At 45.1% G+C, this 20,090-nt stretch overlaps 3 protein-coding genes across 3 annotated transcripts in view; 1 reads left to right on the forward strand and 2 right to left on the reverse strand.

Moving 5' to 3' along the window:
• The first annotated feature begins 302 nt into the window (after positions 1-302).
• On the forward strand, positions 303-9,630 carry LOC307242895 (ubiquitin-conjugating enzyme E2 G1-like). Its single transcript, XM_080017513.1, has 6 exons — positions 303-499; positions 2,592-2,694; positions 2,784-2,881; positions 5,530-5,708; positions 6,216-6,325; positions 8,641-9,630. The coding sequence occupies exons 1-5, from the start codon at positions 454-456 to the stop codon at positions 6,300-6,302; spliced, it is 513 nt and encodes a 170-aa protein (XP_079873639.1). The 5' UTR covers positions 303-453; the 3' UTR covers positions 6,303-6,325; positions 8,641-9,630.
• A 685-nt stretch (positions 9,631-10,315) lies between these two features.
• Positions 10,316-14,817, reverse strand: arpc3 (actin related protein 2/3 complex, subunit 3). The gene is made up of 7 exons (XM_080017512.1): positions 14,746-14,817; positions 14,082-14,181; positions 13,589-13,665; positions 12,709-12,777; positions 12,039-12,165; positions 10,762-10,856; positions 10,316-10,526 (listed from the first exon to the last, which is right to left on the reverse strand). The coding sequence occupies exons 1-7, from the start codon at positions 14,749-14,751 to the stop codon at positions 10,464-10,466; spliced, it is 537 nt and encodes a 178-aa protein (XP_079873638.1). The 5' UTR covers positions 14,752-14,817; the 3' UTR covers positions 10,316-10,463.
• A 189-nt stretch (positions 14,818-15,006) lies between these two features.
• The window catches only part of gpn3 (GPN-loop GTPase 3), a 6,347-nt gene continuing 1,263 nt past the window's right edge, over positions 15,007-20,090 (reverse strand). The window contains exons 3-8 of the mRNA XM_080017360.1: positions 19,728-19,895; positions 18,308-18,432; positions 18,031-18,146; positions 17,490-17,586; positions 17,062-17,190; positions 15,007-15,940 (exon numbers count right to left, since the gene is read on the reverse strand). Of these exons, the coding sequence (XP_079873486.1) occupies positions 15,875-15,940; positions 17,062-17,190; positions 17,490-17,586; positions 18,031-18,146; positions 18,308-18,432; positions 19,728-19,895 (701 nt within the window). The 3' untranslated portion in view covers positions 15,007-15,874. The remainder of the gene's footprint in view (positions 15,941-17,061; positions 17,191-17,489; positions 17,587-18,030; positions 18,147-18,307; positions 18,433-19,727; positions 19,896-20,090) is intronic.

The raw sequence follows: 20,090 nt of genomic DNA on the forward strand, positions 1-20,090 counted from the left end.
CCGGGGTTCAGCGGAGCGACGGAGCCGGGGTTCAGCGGGGCGACGGAGCCGGGGTTCAGCGGAGCGACGGAGCCGGGGTTCAGCGGAGCGACGGAGCCGGGGTTCAGCGGAGCGACGGAGCCGGGGTTCAGCGGGGCGACGGGGCCGGGGGTTTAGCGGAGCGACGGAGCCGGGGGTTTAGCGGGGCGACGGGGCCGGGGGTTTAGCGGGGCGACGGGGCCGGGGGTTTAGCGGGGCGACGGGGCCGGGGGCCTGGCGCCGCTCTGGAGGGGGGGGGGGGTCGTGTTTTTGTTTTAATTCGATCCTTTTTTTATTTATTTATTGATTTTTTAAGTTAAAGCCGCCTCCGTTGTTGAATCTGACCCGCGTATCATCATCGTCATCATCACAACTAAAAACAAGGCAAAAGAAAACAAAAACAACAACAACGACGACGACGCGGTTGGTGACAACATGACGGAACGATCCTCGCTGCTGCTCCTCCGTAAACAACTGACAGGTGAGAGTGGATGTTCTTCTGGTTACTAGTCTGGTTGACTGGTTGACTTGTTACCAGGTTGACTTGTTACCTGGTTGACTTGTTACCTGGTTGACTTGTTACCTGGTTGACTGGTTAACTGGATGATTGGTTAACTGGATGATTGGTTGGCTTGTGACCTGGTTGACTGGTTGACTTGTTTCCTGGTTGACTGGTTAACTCGATGATTGGTTGACTTGTGACCTGGTTGACTGGTTAACTGGTTGACTTGTTACCTGGTTGACTGGTTGACTTGTTACCTGGTTGACTTGTTACCTGGTTGACTGGTTAACTCGATGATTGGTTGACTTGTGACCTGGTTGACTGGTTAACTGGTTGACTTGTTACCTGGTTGACTTGTTACCTGGTTGACTTGTTACCTGGTTGACTTGTTACCTGGTTGACTGGTTAACTCGATGATTGGTTGACTTGTGACCTGGTTGACTGGTTAACTGGTTGACTTGTTACCTGGTTGACTGGTTAACTGGTTGACTTGTTACCTGGTTGACTGGTTGACTTGTTACCTGGTTGACTTGTTACCTGGTTGACTTGTTACCTGGTTGACTTGTTACCTGGTTGACTGATTAGCTGGTTGACTGGTTGACTGATTAGCTGGTTGACTGGTTGACTGATTAGCTGGTTGACTGGTTGACTTGTGACCTGGTTAGCTGGTTGACTTGTTACCTGGTTAGCTGGTTGACTTGTTACCTGGTTGGCTGGTTGACTGGTTAACTGGTTGATTGGTTGACTTGTGACCTGGTTGACTGGTTAACTGGTTGACTTGTTACCTGGTTGACTGGTTGATTGGTTGACTTGTTACCTGGTTGACTGGTTAAGTGGATGATTGGTTGACTTGTTGACTGGTTAACTGGTTGACTGGTTGACTGGTCAACTGGTTAGCTGGTTACTTGGTAAACTGGTTGCTTTGTTAACCGGTTGGATTCCCGTCCTTCTCCCTTGTTTTGGTGTTGATTTTAACTGAAGTGTTTACCAGTAGCCCTATTGGCTAATAACAGCTGGTGTCACCGGTCTTAGACACATGTCTCTCTCTCTCTCTCTCTCTCTCTCTCTCTCTCGCTCTCGCTCTCTCTCTCCCCCTCTCTCTCACACACTCAGCGGGTGTGGGTGGGTGTGCATGTGTGTAGACCTTTTTTTTTTCCCCTGAGTCCTGATGACATATCAATATGATTCATAAAACCCCAACCATGTTTCAGACTGACTCAGAGCCTCGCACGGAGGAGGTCTGAGCCCACTTCCTTTAAAAAAAAAAAAAAAAAAAACCAACTCTTAAGACGTCTTCATTTCCGTTGAAACCTCCATACAATACATCAAGCACAGCAAAGTGGAGTTAAGACGTCTGCACTGTGGTGGGCGAGGGTGTCTGTAGGTCCTTAAAGAAAAAAAAAACGTTATGCATGGGGTTGGGCAGGGTTCTCCTTAGAAAGTCTTAAAATGTTTTGAATTCAGTTGGAAGCCCAGTACAATAATCTACTCACGACAGTGTGGGGTTATGGTGTTATTGTACTCTAAGGAGTCTGAAGCCATTGTCTTGAGTCCATGAAATGTCATTCAAAACACCTATCCTTTAAAGACTGCCCTTACTTTAAAATGAATTCCATCCGACCAAACGGCGGTCTGCAGAGTTGTTGCAGAGTGTCTGCAGAAATGGACTCTGAGGACGTGCCTCGAATCCAGAGAAGCACAGCATACACATTTGTCTGTGTTTTATTCCTTTTCGGACCTTGATTTTAGCTTGTTTTGAGTTAAAAGACCTATGTGTATGTGATTTTTCTGTCCATACGTTGAATGGATTTTCATCGGACAGGCCTCAAAAGTCATTATCTGGTTTCAAATTATATATATATATATATATATTGAAACCAGATAATGACTGATGTCCTTCAACCCTAAGCCGAGTTGAACCCAATAATTTAGCAACAATTTGTCATAATGAGTAATACATGTGTCTCTGTGAAACCTGAAGGTGTAGAGGCAACGTAATGCCAGTCAAGAAAATTGGTGTCGTAACGTCGGTAGATGTGTTTTGTAATATTGTTTCTGTCCCGTTTTCCAGAGCTCAACAAGAACCCGATGGAGGGTTTTTCCGCTGGTCTTATTGATGATGATGACATATACCAATGGGCAGTGGTCATCATCGGTCCCCAGGATACCCTATTGTAAGCTTAATACGAGGGCCATTGATTTTTAAATATGTTTTAGTGTCACTGTACTCGCTGGGCGCAACTCATTGTTTTCTCGCTTGTAGCGAGGGCGGTTTCTTCAAGGCCAACCTGATCTTTCCGCACGACTATCCGCTGAGGCCTCCCAAGATGAAGTTCATCACAGAAATATGGCATCCCAATGGTGAGAGCCGCCTTCCAAGTGCATTTGTCATGGATCATACTATTAATACTATCGCCACTAAACCACCGCCGGGGATTGGGTCAGGGGGTGTAGACATAACAGACCAGTCAGTTCACTTTGGAGCTACTGCTGTGAGTAGCAATGGGCCATAATCACCCCAGTAGTCTATCTTTTTGTAAATTGTCATATTATGATATTATATGCTGTTGATTTCTGTGGGAAATGTGGGCCCGTGGAGCCATTTGAGGCCGTACTGTGATTATGGGCTATATAAATAAACGAGACTTTTTTTCCCTCAAATTAATCAGAATTAATTAGAAAAATATATTTAACAGTAAGACGTGTCGATAGGCCAGAGTTTAGTTTTATTCAAACAGACTGTGCAGTATTGTTAAGACATTGGAAATGCAGTGGAATTGTAAGCTTTCAAGTGAAGTACTACAACTACCAACCATGACCTTGTGCTCCTGAGCTGGCTGCAGTATTTGAAAAAGTAGAACTGGCATATTAACTTGTGGAGAGAGTCTTTGTTTGTAGGTATTCAACCCTGAAATTGCCTTTTTATTTCTATATTGTCCATGTTTTTTTGTTTTGTTTTGTTTTTTTAACTTGTAAGTTGTGTTTCCCAAAGTTTCACCCCAAAGCTTTTAATGAGTTTGGAAATTGTCATATATATACAAAGAAAACAAAGATAAATCCTAATCCTACGCTGAAGAAAGCAACCCAAAGTGAAATATCACCATATTTAAGCAAGAAAACTAGCCAGAAAAAAAGCAGGCTTTGGGATAAGAAGGCATATATTCGTGAAGGAAAAAAAAAAAAAAAATCCTAAAAATTGTTCCCGGTTGCCGGTACCCCATGGTGCTACGAGTACGTACGGCAGCTGTGGTTATCCTCTCAATACTGGATCAATTTATAATATCCTGATCGTGATCACCCAGATTGACTCCCGTGGATTGTGTTAAGGTTTAAAATACAGGAGTTTTCCTTCAAGCGCTTTTTGACGAGAGCAGACCAAACAAGACGCACTCGACGCACTCGGCAAACCGATCAACTTTCAGATGTTGTCCCTCGTCGCTCGAAATAGTTTTTAGGCCCCTGCATCTCAAAAGCCAACATTATGGGTAGTTAATGTTAGGTCACGAACAAGCAAATCATTCGGCATGAATGATGTCCTTGTTGACCGTAAACTTGTTTTTTATCAGTTTGATTTAACGAAAACTTGTTCGGATTCTACCAGTGAGCGTGGGACGGGGACAGAACACGACGGGGAGGAAATGTGTCGTCTGTCATTGAGAAACGCAACACGACTTTGGGTGTTGAACAAGGAAACTGCTGTTCTGCTTTGCATATTCTCATCCTTCTTTTTGTACTTTGTTTTATTCAGTGCTTTGCCTTTTACTTATTTGCTTTGTTTATATACCATGTGATTGCCTTCTGTTCATGTAAAGCACGTTGACCCGAATGTCCCGCACGAAAGGTGCCATTAATAGAGGCTATTTTTTTTATCATTGTTGGCCTACAGAAACATGCCTGCGTTTAAATAGGACGTTAAACGAATGCATCCTTCCTGAAGGGGAAGGTCGACAGGACGGCGGCGAGACCAGCCGTGTTGTAGGGTTTAGAGGCGGCGGCACTGACAAAAAGGCAGGTGGCCGAACCGGAGGTGGCAGAGTTGAGGTTTTCATCAGGATGGACAGGAGTGAGAATGAGCACATTAGAGGGACAGCTCAGGTCGGGGCAGTTTGGGTGGGAAAAGTGAGAGAGGCCAGATTGAGATGGTTTGGACACGTGCGCAGGAGAGATGAGAGTCACGTCGGGAGAAGGATGCTGAGGACGGAGCGGCCAGGCAAGAGGAGAAAGAGGAGGGCCAAAGAGAAGCTTTACGGATGTGGTGAGGGAGGACGTGCAGGCGGTTGGTGTGAGGGAGGAAGATGCGCAGAGCAGAAGGTGTTGGAGGCGGGTGATGCGCTGGGGGCGACCCCTAACGGGAGCAGCCCGAAGAGGAAGGAGAAACTAATGTATCCAGCGCCTCCGTCACTTGATCTTAACGGGTTCCTAGGTCAAGAACATGTTCGGCTTCTTTTTTGTTTTTTCTAAAGACACGTCTGCAGCCTGGAATGTCCTGGCAACAGTTTCAATGTACGGTATACTGCGTTGCTATCAGTGGGGGACCACTATACTGACTTTGCACTGCTGCCTCACAGCAAGAAGGTCCTGGGTTCGATTCCCGCCGGGGGCGCTGTTGGCACCGTGCTCCGGGCGGGTTATCTCCCAAATAGGAGCCTTTCTGTGTGGAGTTTGCATGTTCTCCCCGTGCTCACATGGGGTTTCCTCCACCTAACGTCAGTAAGGAACCCCACCAAAAACATGCACCCATCATCGTCTGACCAGCGACGGACACTCGTTACCCCCCCCCGGGCGCGTTCCACGAATGCTGCCCACTGCTCCTGGCTGTGGCCCCCGGAGGAAGGACAAGCCAGGATGGGTTAAACGCAGGGGCCTCATTTCACCGGCCACCATCCAAAGCGTGTGTGTGAGTGCGTGCATGTGTTGTAGTGTGGTGTGCTGTGCGACGATTAAAGATTGTTCTTCTTGTTCTGTTCCATCCAATTTATTTAACTTTTTATTTTTTATTTTTGGATTAGTGGCAAAGAATGGCGATGTCTGCATCTCCATCCTGCACGAGCCCGGAGAGGACAAGTATGGCTACGAGAAACCGGAGGAGCGCTGGCTGCCCATCCACACCGTGGAGACCATCATGCTCAGCGTCATTTCCATGCTGGCGGACCCCAACGGAGACTCGCCCGCCAACGTGGACGCGGCTGTAAGTACAGTGCGCTCACGAGCCGCGGCGACAAATGAAAGCAAAGCGGCGCCGCGGTTGAATCGTTTTGTTTTTTAACCGCAGACCGTCCGTCAAAAAGGGCAAGGAACGTGTTCCTCGAAGAGCCCTGGGAGGCTCTGTCCGTCTCCCACGACCATCCCCCCCCCCCCCCCCCCCCCGTTCCATCGGGATGGTTGGCGGAGACGGAATTAACTGTTTCTTCCCGCCTGCGATGGGCGCACACCTCCCTCATGTAAACATGTCGTCCGCCCGCTTCGCCGTCTGTCACTCCGGACATCGGGTCTCGGCCGTATCGATGTCTATGTATGAGGTTGGTTTGGCTTTTGCCTCCTGTACAAGCTGTACATGAAAGCAAGCTCCGCCGCGACCTCGACTTCTGGACGCCAGCCGGCCCGGGTTTTTAAAAGCTCCGTTCCTCTCCTCAACGAGACTCGACGTGAAACTAAAAGTTTTTCCTCCTTTTTTTTTTTTTTTTTCTGCTTTTAGAAAGAGTGGAGGGATGACCCCACGGGGGAATTCAAGAGGAAGGTAGCGCGCTGCGTACGAAAGAGCCAGGAGATGGCTTTCGACTAAGGAGTCACTATTATTAATCCAGGGTAAGGACCGGTACCCGGCAGCTCGGCCGTCTTCTCTTATTTATAACATGCATCTTGTTCCTGTTGTTTTGAACTTGACAATAGAAGTTTAGTTCAGTGAGATTTAAGCGAACCCTTCTAGAAGGTACCCAGCCATTGAGCCCAGGTTTTATTTTTGTTGTCGTCAGTTTCGTGCTTTAAAAAAATATGCCGTCATAATTAATTGATTTTTTTGAATTCCTTTGATTTTTTTAGCCTAAACCTTATTTTCCAATCATTCAGAGAGTCAACTCGGGTGATCGACAAGCTGCCGGAGCAATTTAAAAGCTTCCGATGCAGATCACTGGGTTGACTTTATGACTGGGGGAAAAGGAGGCTCAGGGTGAAAACACACCAGTTTCCCTTGAGCGTGATTTGAAAATGTGAGGTGTGTTTGGGCTTCATTTCGTAACACACTTGTCATAATGTAATGTGCCTATACACACTTGGTGACGTTTGAGGACCGGAATGAGCGCTCGTTGCCATGATGTCTCGTTCTGTTTTTCAGGTTGGAACTGAACCGAGAGTTGAAATAGGGGGTTTCACTTGTAAAGCCATCTGGCCGTTCTCCTGCCATGTTGACTAGTTTCCCGCACTCAAAGATTATCCACAGGGAGTCTGTTTGGAAAGCTGTGAATCCCGAAGTACCTTGGTTGTTTATTTGGACTTCATCGAGCAATTGGGTTTCTTTTTTTTTTATCTCTCCCCCCCCCCCCCCCTTTTTTTCCAGTTTGTTTTTTGCAGTGGCGATCTAGTCCGAATATGTAAACGTAAAACCTCTATTGTTTGGACAATTATTTTGGCTGTTTTAATGACACCGTCTCTCCGCTACACTGCCCCCGCCTTCCCCGCGACGGAGCGTCTCCCGGCGACGGACTTATCTTAATTCAAACAAGCGGTAAACCCCCCGAGGCGGCATGGCGGCCCGGGCAGCATGTTCTGGAGCGGGAGCTTCGACGCGGTTGGGCTCGCGTCTCCAGGAGGCCGGGAGCTCATACGTCGGCACTGAGCAAATGGAAGGACCGAGCGCTGCCTGAGCCGCCGGCATGTTCTTCCCTCGCCGGTTTAAAGGGGACCTATTATGAAAAGCTCACATTTTCGGTGCTTGTGCACACGCATTTGGGTCTCTGACGGGCCGGCGAATCGAGCCAACCGGGTTCGTTGTGAGCTGCCTATTTCAGAAAACGTGCGTTTCGACCAGCCGTTTCGGATTTGGCGTCTCAGTCGTTGAGACGTTGAGACTCAGTAGAATTAAACCCCCCCCTCCCCCATCTGAGTATCTCCGCCCACAGCTGGAGGTACGGCTCCAACTTGCCGGACCCGCTAGCATCATGTAGAAGCTAAGAGCTGATCGCGGGAGCTGCCCTGTTGTTGGCCGCACTGACCAGCACAATTCTTTAAAAAGAAAGAGGAATTAATACCAGCTGTCCGTGACAGAACTGCAGATGAGGGAAATTTAAGTATCTCAAAAAGATAATTGTGCCTGGTGTTTCTTTTGCTGTTTAGCACTAGCTAACGCTAATAGTTCACTTGTGGAAGGGGGGAGGGGAAAAAAAAAAAAAAAAAAGCGTCAAGCCGGTGCGTCTGTTGGTTGGATCCGACCAAGTGGGGCGTGGCGGTAAAAGCAACAGGCACTGGAACAGAGTGCCAGAATGAGTCTGGGTGAGAGGCGTGTTAGAATGGTTAGGATGCATAATCTGAGTGGTATTTTCAGCAAAAAAAAATACCAAAACTTCAAAGACACACTTCGGGGGCCTCACAGACCCATATTAACTTGTTGAAAAGGAGCATAATAGGTTCCCTTTAAAGAAGCGCTCTACGGTCCTGCTGCCCGTGGTGGGACGCGGCCGGGGCGGGCATCCGTTTGAGATTTTGGTGGTGGTGTTATAAAAACAAGGCAAGACTTGGGCTTCAGAGCCAGTGACCGTAAGGCCTCAGGATACCGTGCAGCAATTTGTAAATAACGCTTTAAAGTTCATCTCACCAAGGGATCCACAAAGTTCAACGGGCGACACGCCCTTCGTCTTTCGGAGAAGGAACGTCAGCGTATCCGCAGCCGACTTGATCGCGCCACACAAAACTATCTGGAAACAGAGTCGGCTCAGTTCAGTTATCCACAATGCCCAATTAGCCGTTTTCTAAAGCATGCGTTTGAAATGAACGAGTGCCGAGTTTGCCTTTTTATGTTGTGGCAACGCTGTCGCCCCCGGCGCTTCTTTGGCACTCTGATGTGGAGAGGTTATTTTTCTTATGAGATTTATTTTTCATCAACCCTTTTTCTAAATTTATATCCACAGCACTAAAGGCAAGATGCGACGACGTCAGTTTCCCTCTGCCCGGTGACAAGAATAAAAGAATAAGCCGGCCCTTATCTGTACGTCATCCCGTTGAACATCCCGTTGCCATCGCATCGTGTTGAAATTACCAATGTGGATTAAACTGAGTGTCTGTCCCGACCCCTTATTACAGTCACAGAGTAAGGATGGCGAGGGGATTAAAGAACCCTTTCCAAAAATCATATTTGTTCCAACATTGGAAACTGGTGGTTTACGTTAGAGGACGCTGCAAAACAATTTTTGTGAGCCACGTTGAAAGACCATTCAATTGAGGAAAATCAAATGTCACCTTCAGAACGACAATGTTGACAGTGTTAATTTAGCAGGATGCAATATTCAGAGTTGGCTTCTTTTTTTTTTCCCCGTTATGCAATACAAATATCTGCCGGATTTAACGTTTGCAAGGGAAACCAGCCTGTTTTCTGCACACGTTTCTTATTTCTGAGACTTGTTAATTATGTAGGTCCTGACTATTCTATAATGCATGTCCGTTTGCTTTTAAGGGCCCTTTAATTTTGCAGTCTGCTACACTGAGCCGTCTCCTCTGAGCCTATGTTACCACTTATGCAATTTTGAGATTTGAAGTTTTGAGAGTTTTTAAAGTGATCCTGGTGACTGTGTTCCTTCCCCTTGCTCCTGCTCCCTCCACTCGTTCTGCTCAAAGGTTTCCTTCCCTCGAGGGGAACCCTCCACGATACTGCCTTACTTTCACTCCCTGCTAGCAGAGGGAACTAGCTTTCAGCTACGTAGGCGGCAGAAGGCTTCTCTGATTTGTTTTGGCTGCAGAGGAATGATTTTGGACACGCCAAAAAAACCTACAAAATAAAAGCGCGGAGCTTATTTTTCCTAACAAAGATCTTTTGATATTGTGTAGACAGCGTAAGTATTTTGAACTGTATTACGAAATGTTGTGTGTTCACTGAAATAAAGTGTCAAAACATGTGCAGAGTGCTTCCCGCTCACATGTCAGTGTTTTGTCTACACCATTTAGGTTTCTAAAGAAATCCAGTACTTAATATGGGAAACGGTTCAAGAGATCCACAAGATGATGTAAAAATCCTATTTGTGTTTAGAAAAGGTGAAAGTGTCAATCCGTAAAAAGAAAAAAAAAAAAAGTCCTATACTTATTGACACTTATTTTTTGGCAGACACCGCCATTCAATGCATTTGTGTCATGCATGTGCTCCTCTATAAGCCGTTCCCATTGTTAGTGGCAGGGTCCGCCATCAAGGATGCTAAAATTGGGCACATGCATTGAATTTGATAAAGCAGCATAGCTTGTCGTGGTCAGTAAACTGTTGATAAGGATCACAAAGAACAACACACACACACACACACACACACACACACACACACACACTCTAATTTGACAGATTTGCATTCTGGAGTTGTTTGAATGTTTTGAGAAACGCTTGGTTGTACAATTCAATCAAATTTGGGTTTATTTAAACATGTTTGGACTGTGAAAAGCAATAAATCAGTACGATACTCTTGACTGATAGTTCCTCACTGACAGTTCCTCACTGACAAACCCTGCAACAAACTTAATGTTCCGAGAACATGATCACGTCACCCCATATCCCATGAGCCCCACTGGTCCTTCCATCAACTCAATGTAAATACAGCAACAACATCCTTTCCAATTCATGATTGCTTTAATGAATTAAGCACCAGCTCAATATGATTAACAGGCAAAGACATTGTTTAACACTTAACTCAATATAAAATCATCTCTGCTATCCAGAAGCATCAAGAAATCCAACTCGCACACAGGGGGTCCCAAATCACTGTCCAGGAGCTGAGAGACTTTTGTTCATGAACTGCTTCTTCACAAAGCAAACCCACCACTACAAACAAAGGAGGAAAACAATCATCAGGACTTTTAGATATTTACACACAAGAAATATTTAGAAACAATTGATTTAATTCAACTAATTTCATGACAATACAAGCAATAATAAACTATTTTCCGGTCCTAGGTCACAGCAGGGATAATTAGTGTAACGACTGATTTATTATTATTATTTATTTTTTAATACAGAACTATGGATAAAACAGCATAAAAAAAAAAGTCTTCCTCACCTTGCTTGGTTTGTCGGACTGTGGGTCAAATATGCGGTCGCATAACCTCAATCCAGTTTCCTGGCGGATCTGCTGGAGGTATCCCCTCATGGTCTCTGGAAAGGGAACACAGCCGGCGTGAACATTCTACCGTGGCCCGTCCTCACAAGCAACGGCGTCCAGCGTGAATAACCCGAGCGACGGACGTCAGAACTCACCAGTACACGAGGAATCACCCACTAGGCCTAAAGGCTACGCATAGTGTCGGCAACAAAACTTCTACATTGTATGTTGACGACCAAGAGTAAATTGAATAATTGTTAGATAAGATCTGGAACGGTATTCATCAAACAGCTCCGAGTAGGAAATCAGTCCTAAGTGCCCAGAAATGGAATGACGCCAATCCAATGTTTGGCGTTTTCAACTTTCCTAACCTAGGAAACTGCTCCTATCCAAGCACGATTTAAGAACGGTCCAGAGCTGACGCGCCCGGCCGACGGCGTTCCAGCGATCATTCAACTACGTTGTTTTGGATGGAGACAGAGTCAAGGATTTCCACCATCTATAACAAGATCTCTGGCCTTTTTTTTTTTTTTTTTTTTTCCGCAGAAACAAAAGTTCTCGTAACAGAATCAAGCAGACTTGTAGTGGTCCTACAGAGCTTGAACGCCACATGCAGATTCCTTCCTTTGCCTATTTCTAAACATGAGGTAAGGCAAAGACAAAAGGCTGTGCTGCAGAAGACAGTGGGACTTCTCTTCAGAGCGAACAAACTAGTGTCGTCTTTTTGTTGACTGAGCTTGTTTTTGATCGACGTATGCCTCTTCCTCGTCTCTGGCGGGGCAGTGATCTTACCACGCTGCAGTCGATGCTCGCCTACAACTCCAGCCAAAACCAGAACCGGCAACTTGCATAACAGCGTTTTGTTTTCCGCGTCGGCGCGGTGACTTGTGTACGAATCTTACTATTATCTCCACTTTACATTCTCCTCTCATCTCTCGTTGATTCCCTTTTACTTTACTTTTACTTCTGCAACCAACCAGAGAGAAAGTGTGTGTGTGTGTGTGTGTGTGTGTGTGTGTGTGTGTGTGTGTGTGTGTGTGTGTGTGTGTGTGTGTGTGTGTGTGTGTGTGTGTGTGTGTGTGTGTGTGTGTGTGTGTAAAATGATGCCGGATGCCAAGTCACACAATGCACTTAATGCTAATTTTGAATTGGCCGTGTGTAACATACAATATAATCTTCAATAAAGCAACAGCGAAGGGCAGAGTGTTTTAGATGTTTTTAATGTGGTTCCTCACCCTCCTCCTGCTTGCTGCTGGGCTTTGCATACATGGCATTAAGAGGGAATCCAGGTTCACCAGGAATTGGGAAGTTGGTGATGCCCAGAGTGTACATCTCCTTCTCTCCATGACTCCTGGAGCTGCACTGGAAGGACAAAGCATTTTGGGGGGGAAGGGTTCTTTATTTATTCATCGTCAGGCGTTAAATACACTAACCGCCACATAAATCCGGACGCGTGGAATTTAACATTTTCTGGAGACGCTTACAAAACCTGCCAAGTTACCAAGCATTAGAGAGAGCTAGGTACTTAAATAATGAACTTTCTACCAATTAAACCAAAATATAATGTGCTCATAATTTTATCAAAGCCACTCTGGTATAACAAATGACCAAACTCAAGGTAAAAAACAAGGGAATTTGCCGTTAAATGTTATAACGACCACACGTATGAAAATTCACCTCAGTCTCTACAATACGCTTGGGAAAAAAATAAAGTAATAAAGTATTAATAAACTACGTGTAGGAGCTTTTGACCAAACATCCTTTTCATGAACATATTGAAAGCTCAATCGGCCAGAGTACCACTACTTCACAATAAGTCAAATTAAACAGGTATTGTGATGTAGCATAACCAGTGTTAAGTGCATCTTATTCCACATAAACCCCCAGTTCTGCAATTTAAATTACCTTCTGGAGCTTCTTCAGGCATTCAGAAATGTACAGCGTGACATAGATCAGAGTCCTGTCTGCTTCGTTCTGAAAAACACAAAACAGGTCATGGGTGGCTGAGTAAAAGGGAAGCTAAAATCCCGCCTGAGTACACTCTATTGCCCTCCAACACATAGATTATACACAGTAAAAACCATCAACGTGCAGTAAGCAGACGCATCAGAAGAAAAGGGAGACGGTACGGCCGGGGGCAACGTTTGGATGTACGAGCTGGAACGCGCGGAACAACAGAGCGCAGAGACGCCCCAACATGTCGAGGAAAAGTCAGAGTGAAGTGAGACAGATTAGAGCAGGTCTGCTGCTGAGACGCACATTCCTGCAACCAACGGGTGTTTGCCCATGGCCAATAAACAAAAGAAAAAAGAAAAAAAAAGTTGCGTATTGTTTTCATTGATAGTATTTCCTATTTACCTGTACTCATTTAATTTATGCGACTTTTAGGTGTTTTTTTTGGGGGGGGGGGGGTTTAACCACATAAGGTTCAGGTTGCCTTGCCCTGTCGGCCTTGAACGGAAAGAGCTAATTTCAGGCCTGTTGATTCATAATTTAAACCAATCACTTCATGTATCATGTAACCAATCATGTCATGTACCAGTATCATGTAAGGAAATCACACACACACACACACACACACACACACACACACACACACACACACACACACACACACACACACACACACACACACACACTCTCTCTCTTCCACTTTCCAAAACCTCTACTAAGCATTAAAAGAGGGCTAAATTCTAAAACAATTAACTTTTAGTCATTTTACGCAAGCGCCTGTCCTCGATTTTCCGATAAAGGCGACATGTGTTATGAAAACGCCTTTTCTCACCTTAATTTCGTAGTTCTTGAAGAAGACGTTGGCTTTGAAGTAGTAGATGGCCTCGTCCAGGATATCTGTATCTTTGGCTGAAATGACAAAAAAAGTGCCAGATGAGACACAGCAAACCCTTTGCCTACGGAAAAGTAAATCCTTACAGTGCCTGCCTCGATCTATCCCCCCAAAAAAGGGTTGACACATTAACATGAGGGCGATTTTGACAGACAGAGGTGACAACCGACCATATAAGGAAGTACATTCTCAGCAAGTGACTAAAGCTGAAGTCGCGAAATACCAGGATGTGTGTAAGTGTATGTATGGCTGTAGGTGCGTGCGTGTGTGTGTGTGTGTAAAATCAATACCACATGTACAGCGCTTGACATTCACGGTTGAACACACAAACGATGGGAGAAGGGGCCAAGTGTGGATGGCGTCATTGCTAACCACAATCTAAACGAGATCAAAACAACAACAACAACACCACCACCACCCATCGTCATCTTACTTTCTTTTGGAGCAGGTCCTTTGAACTGGGTTTTGAGGGGCAGCAGCGCCATGTTCCCCACCAGTTTGGTGTCCGCATCCATCAGGCTGGAGTGGTAAGCCTGGAACACAGGTGTTGATACACATATTCATACACATTACCGGATATTACTCATGGGCTGGAGTGAAATGAGAGGAAGTTCCTGTCAAAGAGTTAACGTTAGCATGGGTCTACATGTCAACGCATATGATTACTGGGCTGCAGTGGTAAGACCGAAATCAGATCAAGCTGCTATCACATAGCCATGATAGCGTAGGTCTACATATTAGCATATATTTGTTGTTATTATAATTATTACAGGGTGACAACTATCCTTCACCTTTATTACACCGTTTCCACACTGCAAAATTATCTTGGTGTACATAAATATATATTTTTTTTTACATAACAATCACCATCGATAGAAATAATGGAGGCAGCCCCACTTCAGACGGGGAAAACCAGTTTAACGCAGCCCCCGTCGGCGTTCGCTTGTTAGCATGCTAGGCTAGCAGGCTGGTCACCGGAGCGACAGCAAACGGCTGCTTTTTCGGTACGAACGTGCGCTTGAGAACCGCGATGAACGGGGGGGGGGGGGGGATAAAGACGTTTTTCGTTGTTTTGTATTTTATTCAACTGTACTTACCGGCATCTTGACGGATCAGTGTCTCTCTGCTTCCGCCTGTGTCCCTCCCTGGTTCTATACAGGAAGTGGAGCCTGCGGGGAGGGGGCGTGGCCACTAGGGGGTGTGGGCGTGGCCACGAGGGGGGGAGGGGGGGGCGTGCAGGACCGACACCGTTTAAACGTTTACAGAATTTAAGGGGGGAAAAAATAATCTCTCCCTTATTCAACTAAATGGTTCCCCCCCCAGAAATTACAGACATTATATTATTCAGAAATATTTTATTATTCAGAAATATCCCAAATATATATCCACGCGTATATTTCTACTCAGGCAATACTTGCATCCTTACTGCCGGACCCTTTTTTTATTTCCCTCAAATATGTACCTGGTGCATGCATGCATGCATGCATGCATACATACATACATACATACATACATACTGCATATACAACCTCTTTCCATCGAGGCTCCCAGAGACAGAATCCCAGAGATTGTGCCTCCGGGAGACCGATCTGAGAACATTTTTGGTTGTAAGATATGACTCAGTCCAAACGTCTATACGACAGTTAGGGGGATGACCAAATGAAATATTGTTGGAAGTTTAATCATCTATCAATTTGCCCCCGGAACCTCCCGAGGGACCCGGGGGTCCCCGGAGCCGGCATTTTACGAACCATTAATACAACGGTTTCCTTTGGGTCAGATTGTAAAGTTATTGTTGTTGGTAATTGTAACGTGATCAGGAACTGGAATCCATCAAACCAGCACTTTTGTCCACAGAACTTCAGACCGTGCTTGCGTTGAAATAAAAATAAAAACCAACTCTAACAACTCTGCAAACCTTAATTTTGTCCGATGAAAATCACATCAAAGTATATACAGTCTGAGCTAGAAGATAACACAGAGATCTCTTCATTCAAAACAACCAAAATAAAAAAAGGTCTGAAAAAATAAATAAAAGACAAATTATTATCTACAAAGCAGGTTCAAGGTGGAGTATGTTGATGCTCAGCGTCCATCTGTCAGTGTCCTTAAGACTCCCACAGCATCGTAACTTCTCTTTGGTGTGTGTAAATGATTTGTATTGGGCTTTATAGACTTTTAACGCGTTTCTCAGCTCGATTCCTCATGGTTTTTGTCAACGTCCTCTCAGCTCTCCACCTTGTCCTGAAAGAACTCATCATACTGCGGGTTGGCGGGATCCTCGTCGAGCTCCTATGGAAAAATGACGTCGGAAGTTCACTCACGGCCATTACAAGTCAGTCAACCATCACGCAGTTAGACAGGTGAATAAACCCAAATAAAGCACGTGTGGGGTTTCACGGGAGCCGCGCGCTCCTACACCTTGGGGTTCTGTACATAAATAAATGCAACGTCACTTGGTCACACGGCTTCAGGTGACGGAATCACAGGCAATTACAAAAGAAGACCGCCACATAAAAACCTGCAAATTATCTCCTAAAACATGTTCTATTGTATTTATCTCAAAGTCTATCACATATAGACTGGACAGTTAAATACCTCATCGACACTTTGGATGTTTACTCTAAATCATTCCATCTGAGTCGTCACTGGTGTTGATGCGACTCAGGGGATGACAAACCTTGGTCGCCACGAATGGCACAACAGCGGCGACTGGTGTTGCCTGGCAACCACCGCGGGGGAAGGGCAGCTGGTGGTAGCCCGGTTCCACCGGCCTTTCTCGCGAGGCCTTCACGCTCCCCCTCACGAGAGAGACCGGCGTTTGAATTTGAATCCGTGCCTCGACAGACCATGGCCTTCAGCCGATCAGATAAACGAAATGCGTGAGGCCATCATAGTGCGGCGCACAAACACGATCCACGTCAGGGATGATCTTGGAATATCCACTGAAAAATTATCGACGTATACTGTATATGATCCGGTCGGGAGAGCGGCGAAAATTTATCTTCCCCCGGTAAAAATCCAACAGCGCACACTTTTGTCCGCGTTTCATCACTGTTGTAACATCTATTTCTGCTAAAACTGGTGCTACGGCTGCATCGTCACGATCGTCTTCATGAGCCTCCATTGTCGTTGTCGTTGTTGTTGATGTACTGCCTCATCAACTCACCCGCCAGAACAACGGTAGCCACCGATTGGTCAGTCCCGCGGCTGGACGGGCTGCGAGAAACCACCGAGGACCAACCCCAGACCTGGCGCTGTATGTGCATGGTCTGTACGCGCATGGTCTGTATGTGTACCCCTTTTTGGATTTAAATGGGCTCCCAACCCTTTCCCCCCTTGCTTGCAAAAACTGAAATTGCACATTTTTTTAAAACTTGCTGTGACCGACGTTACATTACACAGCGATATACCTTTGGCTCCTTGAACTCCAGGTCCTCTCCGTACTGGATGGAGAAGTCGATATGCTGGAGAACGATGTTTACGCCTTCTTCATCCGTGCGGTCGAAAGGAAGGAATCTCACCATGCTGTAATCATCAATCTGCAGACACATAAAGATAGTGATGCTCATTTCAAAATCCAACATTCTGTGCTGACGGACTCCTCTATTTGCAGATTGTAATAAATTCTACATCACCTTCACAGTTTTAATTTTCTGCATTTAATCGACCAAATCAAACTGAGCAGAACCTCCAGACAACTCACAGTGTGTGTGTGTAGTGCGTGTCTACTCTCGGACGATAATTGAAAACTCAAGGAAACGACAACAGGAAAATGGACGCGGCGATTTCAAAAGGCACGAGATCTGACAAATCACATTTGTTATTGAAATGAGCTCACCAGCTCACAGATTGCTTTCGTGAGCTTGTTGAACTTCTTGCTTCTGATGGTGCCCGAGTTATCTTCCATCACCGAATACATGTCTGGGTCCAGGTATCTAACAACAACAATAAGAATGTTTCATGAATCAGGGAGGGCAAAATCCTTACTTCTGAAAAGACATATGGAATTTATTAAAATAAATTCAGATTAGAGCTATTTATTTTTTAATGTTGAAAAATGAACTTCATTGTAGTTCTAGCAGAAATATATTACAGGTTGCAATTAATCATCATAGTAGTCTTTCCACATCATCCCATAATGTTGGTCGGTCGACTATGAAACATTGTGCATGCCATCTTGAAACACAAGGGGGATTTCACTTGTATTTAAACAGTCAAATATATTAAAAATCAATGCTCACATGTGAGAATTTTGGCTCTTTGTTGGGAAACGGAGAGCAGAACAAAAATGTACAGACATACATTTTAAGACTACATTTTAAGAACACACTACGTATTCGATGGCAGGGATAAAAAAAAAATTTTAATCAACAACATACTTTTCAATTTCTTTCTTCGACTTTGGGCTGAGCAGGTCCATTTTTGTCATGATGTTCACTTGAGGGATCTCTAGTGACACCATCGCACTGAGAGCAGCCATGACTCCCGAGATGAACTAAAAACCAGGAAATAAACAACATATCCAGTTTAATATTGATGTTGTTGTGTGTGTGTGTGTGTGTGTGGTAATGGGATATTAATACTAGTATTTCTTCCAAGACCCATTTGAGGACATCGCCGCATGAATGTGGAAATCCAACGACGACACATTATTACCTTGAACGTCTCCACCATGAACTGCGAGTCGACCAGGAACACCCCACACACCCTGAACTCCCACTGCTGGAGCTGCTCCACCAGCTGCCTCATAACAGGGAGGTGTGTGTACAGCTCGATCTGACCTGCAGGGCAAATCGGTTGGACCGGACATTAAACAGACTTTACCCAGCTGGCACCTGAGTACAAAGTTTGAGTACAGTCCGATTGAGCGGTGTGTGTGAACAGAGCAGGTGATTGTCCAGAGAATTCACAGCAGCGAGTGTGAAGGACGGTCATTTACAGCCTTAACATACAAGGACAAAGAAGAAGATTATATATGTTTTTATTGCAGATACGACAAACTACATGGAGTTTGAACGCAAAAAAAAAAGTCAAAATGACTGATAAGTCCATAGCCTCGTCCGCCATCTTGCTTGTACTGTAAAACTCTGCAGCGTCATTGCATCACGCCCTGCCTCCTGCACTACCCAGGCTCCGTCCCTCGCCTAACCCAAACGGAGTGTTTCCAGTAGGTGTGAGTGTGTCTGACACAGACAATATCCGGCTGTGTCCACATGTGTGAGAGGGCAACTCCGGACAATGTGTGGATGTGACTATCCGCACATCAGCAGTGCATGTGTGAAAGAAGCTTAGCACAGGTTGTCTGAAACCTCCACAAAGTACAAAGTAAGAAAACCACCTGGCTGCAAACATGAAACTGTCTAAACGAGTGATGTGTCTAGCACCTGAATGAACAATCCAAAAATAGCGGAAAGGATGGATGTACGTACAGGATATCTGCAATATTCCCCCTGGGGATTAATAAAATGTTGTCTTATCTTACATATCCAAATGGATACGTTCCGACTAAAGATAAACATATCCTTGATGAATAAAGTATTGGCAATCACAATAAAGTAACAGAAATTTAAAAAATGTGTCAATAGACAAAATGACTGCAACAAATATAGACCTAAAAATAAACAATAAACCACTAAAATATTTACAACAACAATTCAGCAAAAAAGTATCAAAAAGGTGTGAAAGCAGGAAATGTGTGTGTGTATGTATGTATGTGTGTATATATATATATATATATATATATATATATATATATATATATATATATATATATATATATTCTACATGAATATTCCAATAGTTATTTAGTATAAGCAAAGCCTATTAGCTGAATGGAAATGAACAATAAAAACCTACAAAGGTGCAAAAAGATGTAACAATCTGTGCACAACTATGCTTCATATTAATTATTCTATTGTAAAATATAGAAGAGATCCTGATTAACTTCAGCTTTGTGGAAGTTTAAGTTGATCTCTACCAATGTATTAACAATGAGCTGACTCTATCGATGTGTAAACAACACAAGTAGACGCAGGAGCTGAGAACCGTCAGTGACATCAGACGTGTGTGAGCTCACCCGGGCAATCGAACAGTATGTAATCATCCTCCACGTGACCCAGGTTCTCCTCCAGCCAGTCCAAGTTATTGGCAAAGTACTCCATGCAAAAGACCAGGCCCCCGTTTGGGCCGAAGCGGAGGGAGTCGTCCTCCATCACGTCGTCCACCTGGATGAGCTCCCGGATATCTGACGGCGGGGACAGAGGGACGCTTTGTCGAACGGAAAGGAAATACATCGCGACAACACAGACCCTGCTTGAACATAAGCCAAGTAAGTCCACCACCCATCTTCACAACGATGAGCCTGAAGCCACGGCTGTCACGATGATTGCATGATTACCTGGTCGTGACCATTTGGCAACACCGTGAGACTCCACAGTCG

The sequence above is a fragment of the Zeus faber genome (genome assembly GCF_960531495.2).
Source record: "Zeus faber genome assembly, chromosome: 17".
NCBI classification, from domain to species: Eukaryota; Metazoa; Chordata; class Actinopteri; order Zeiformes; family Zeidae; genus Zeus; species Zeus faber.

Bases quoted from the DNA above. Each gene is read 5' to 3' on its own strand.
- arpc3 (XM_080017512.1), bottom strand. The intron at 13,666-14,081 runs GTAAGATGACGA...TTGTCATTTCAG, and splicing joins AGGACCTGCTCCAAAAGAAA to CCAAAGATACAGATATCCTG. The intron at 10,857-12,038 runs GTGAGGAACCAC...TTCCCTTTCCAG, and splicing joins CAGCAGCAAGCAGGAGGAGG to AGACCATGAGGGGATACCTC.
- LOC307242895 (XM_080017513.1), top strand. From the start codon at position 454: ATGACGGAACGATCCTCGCTGCTGCTCCTCCGTAAACAACTGACAG. The intron at 2,695-2,783 runs GTAAGCTTAATA...TCTCGCTTGTAG, and splicing joins GGTCCCCAGGATACCCTATT to CGAGGGCGGTTTCTTCAAGG. The intron at 2,882-5,529 runs GTGAGAGCCGCC...TTTTTGGATTAG, and splicing joins AGAAATATGGCATCCCAATG to TGGCAAAGAATGGCGATGTC.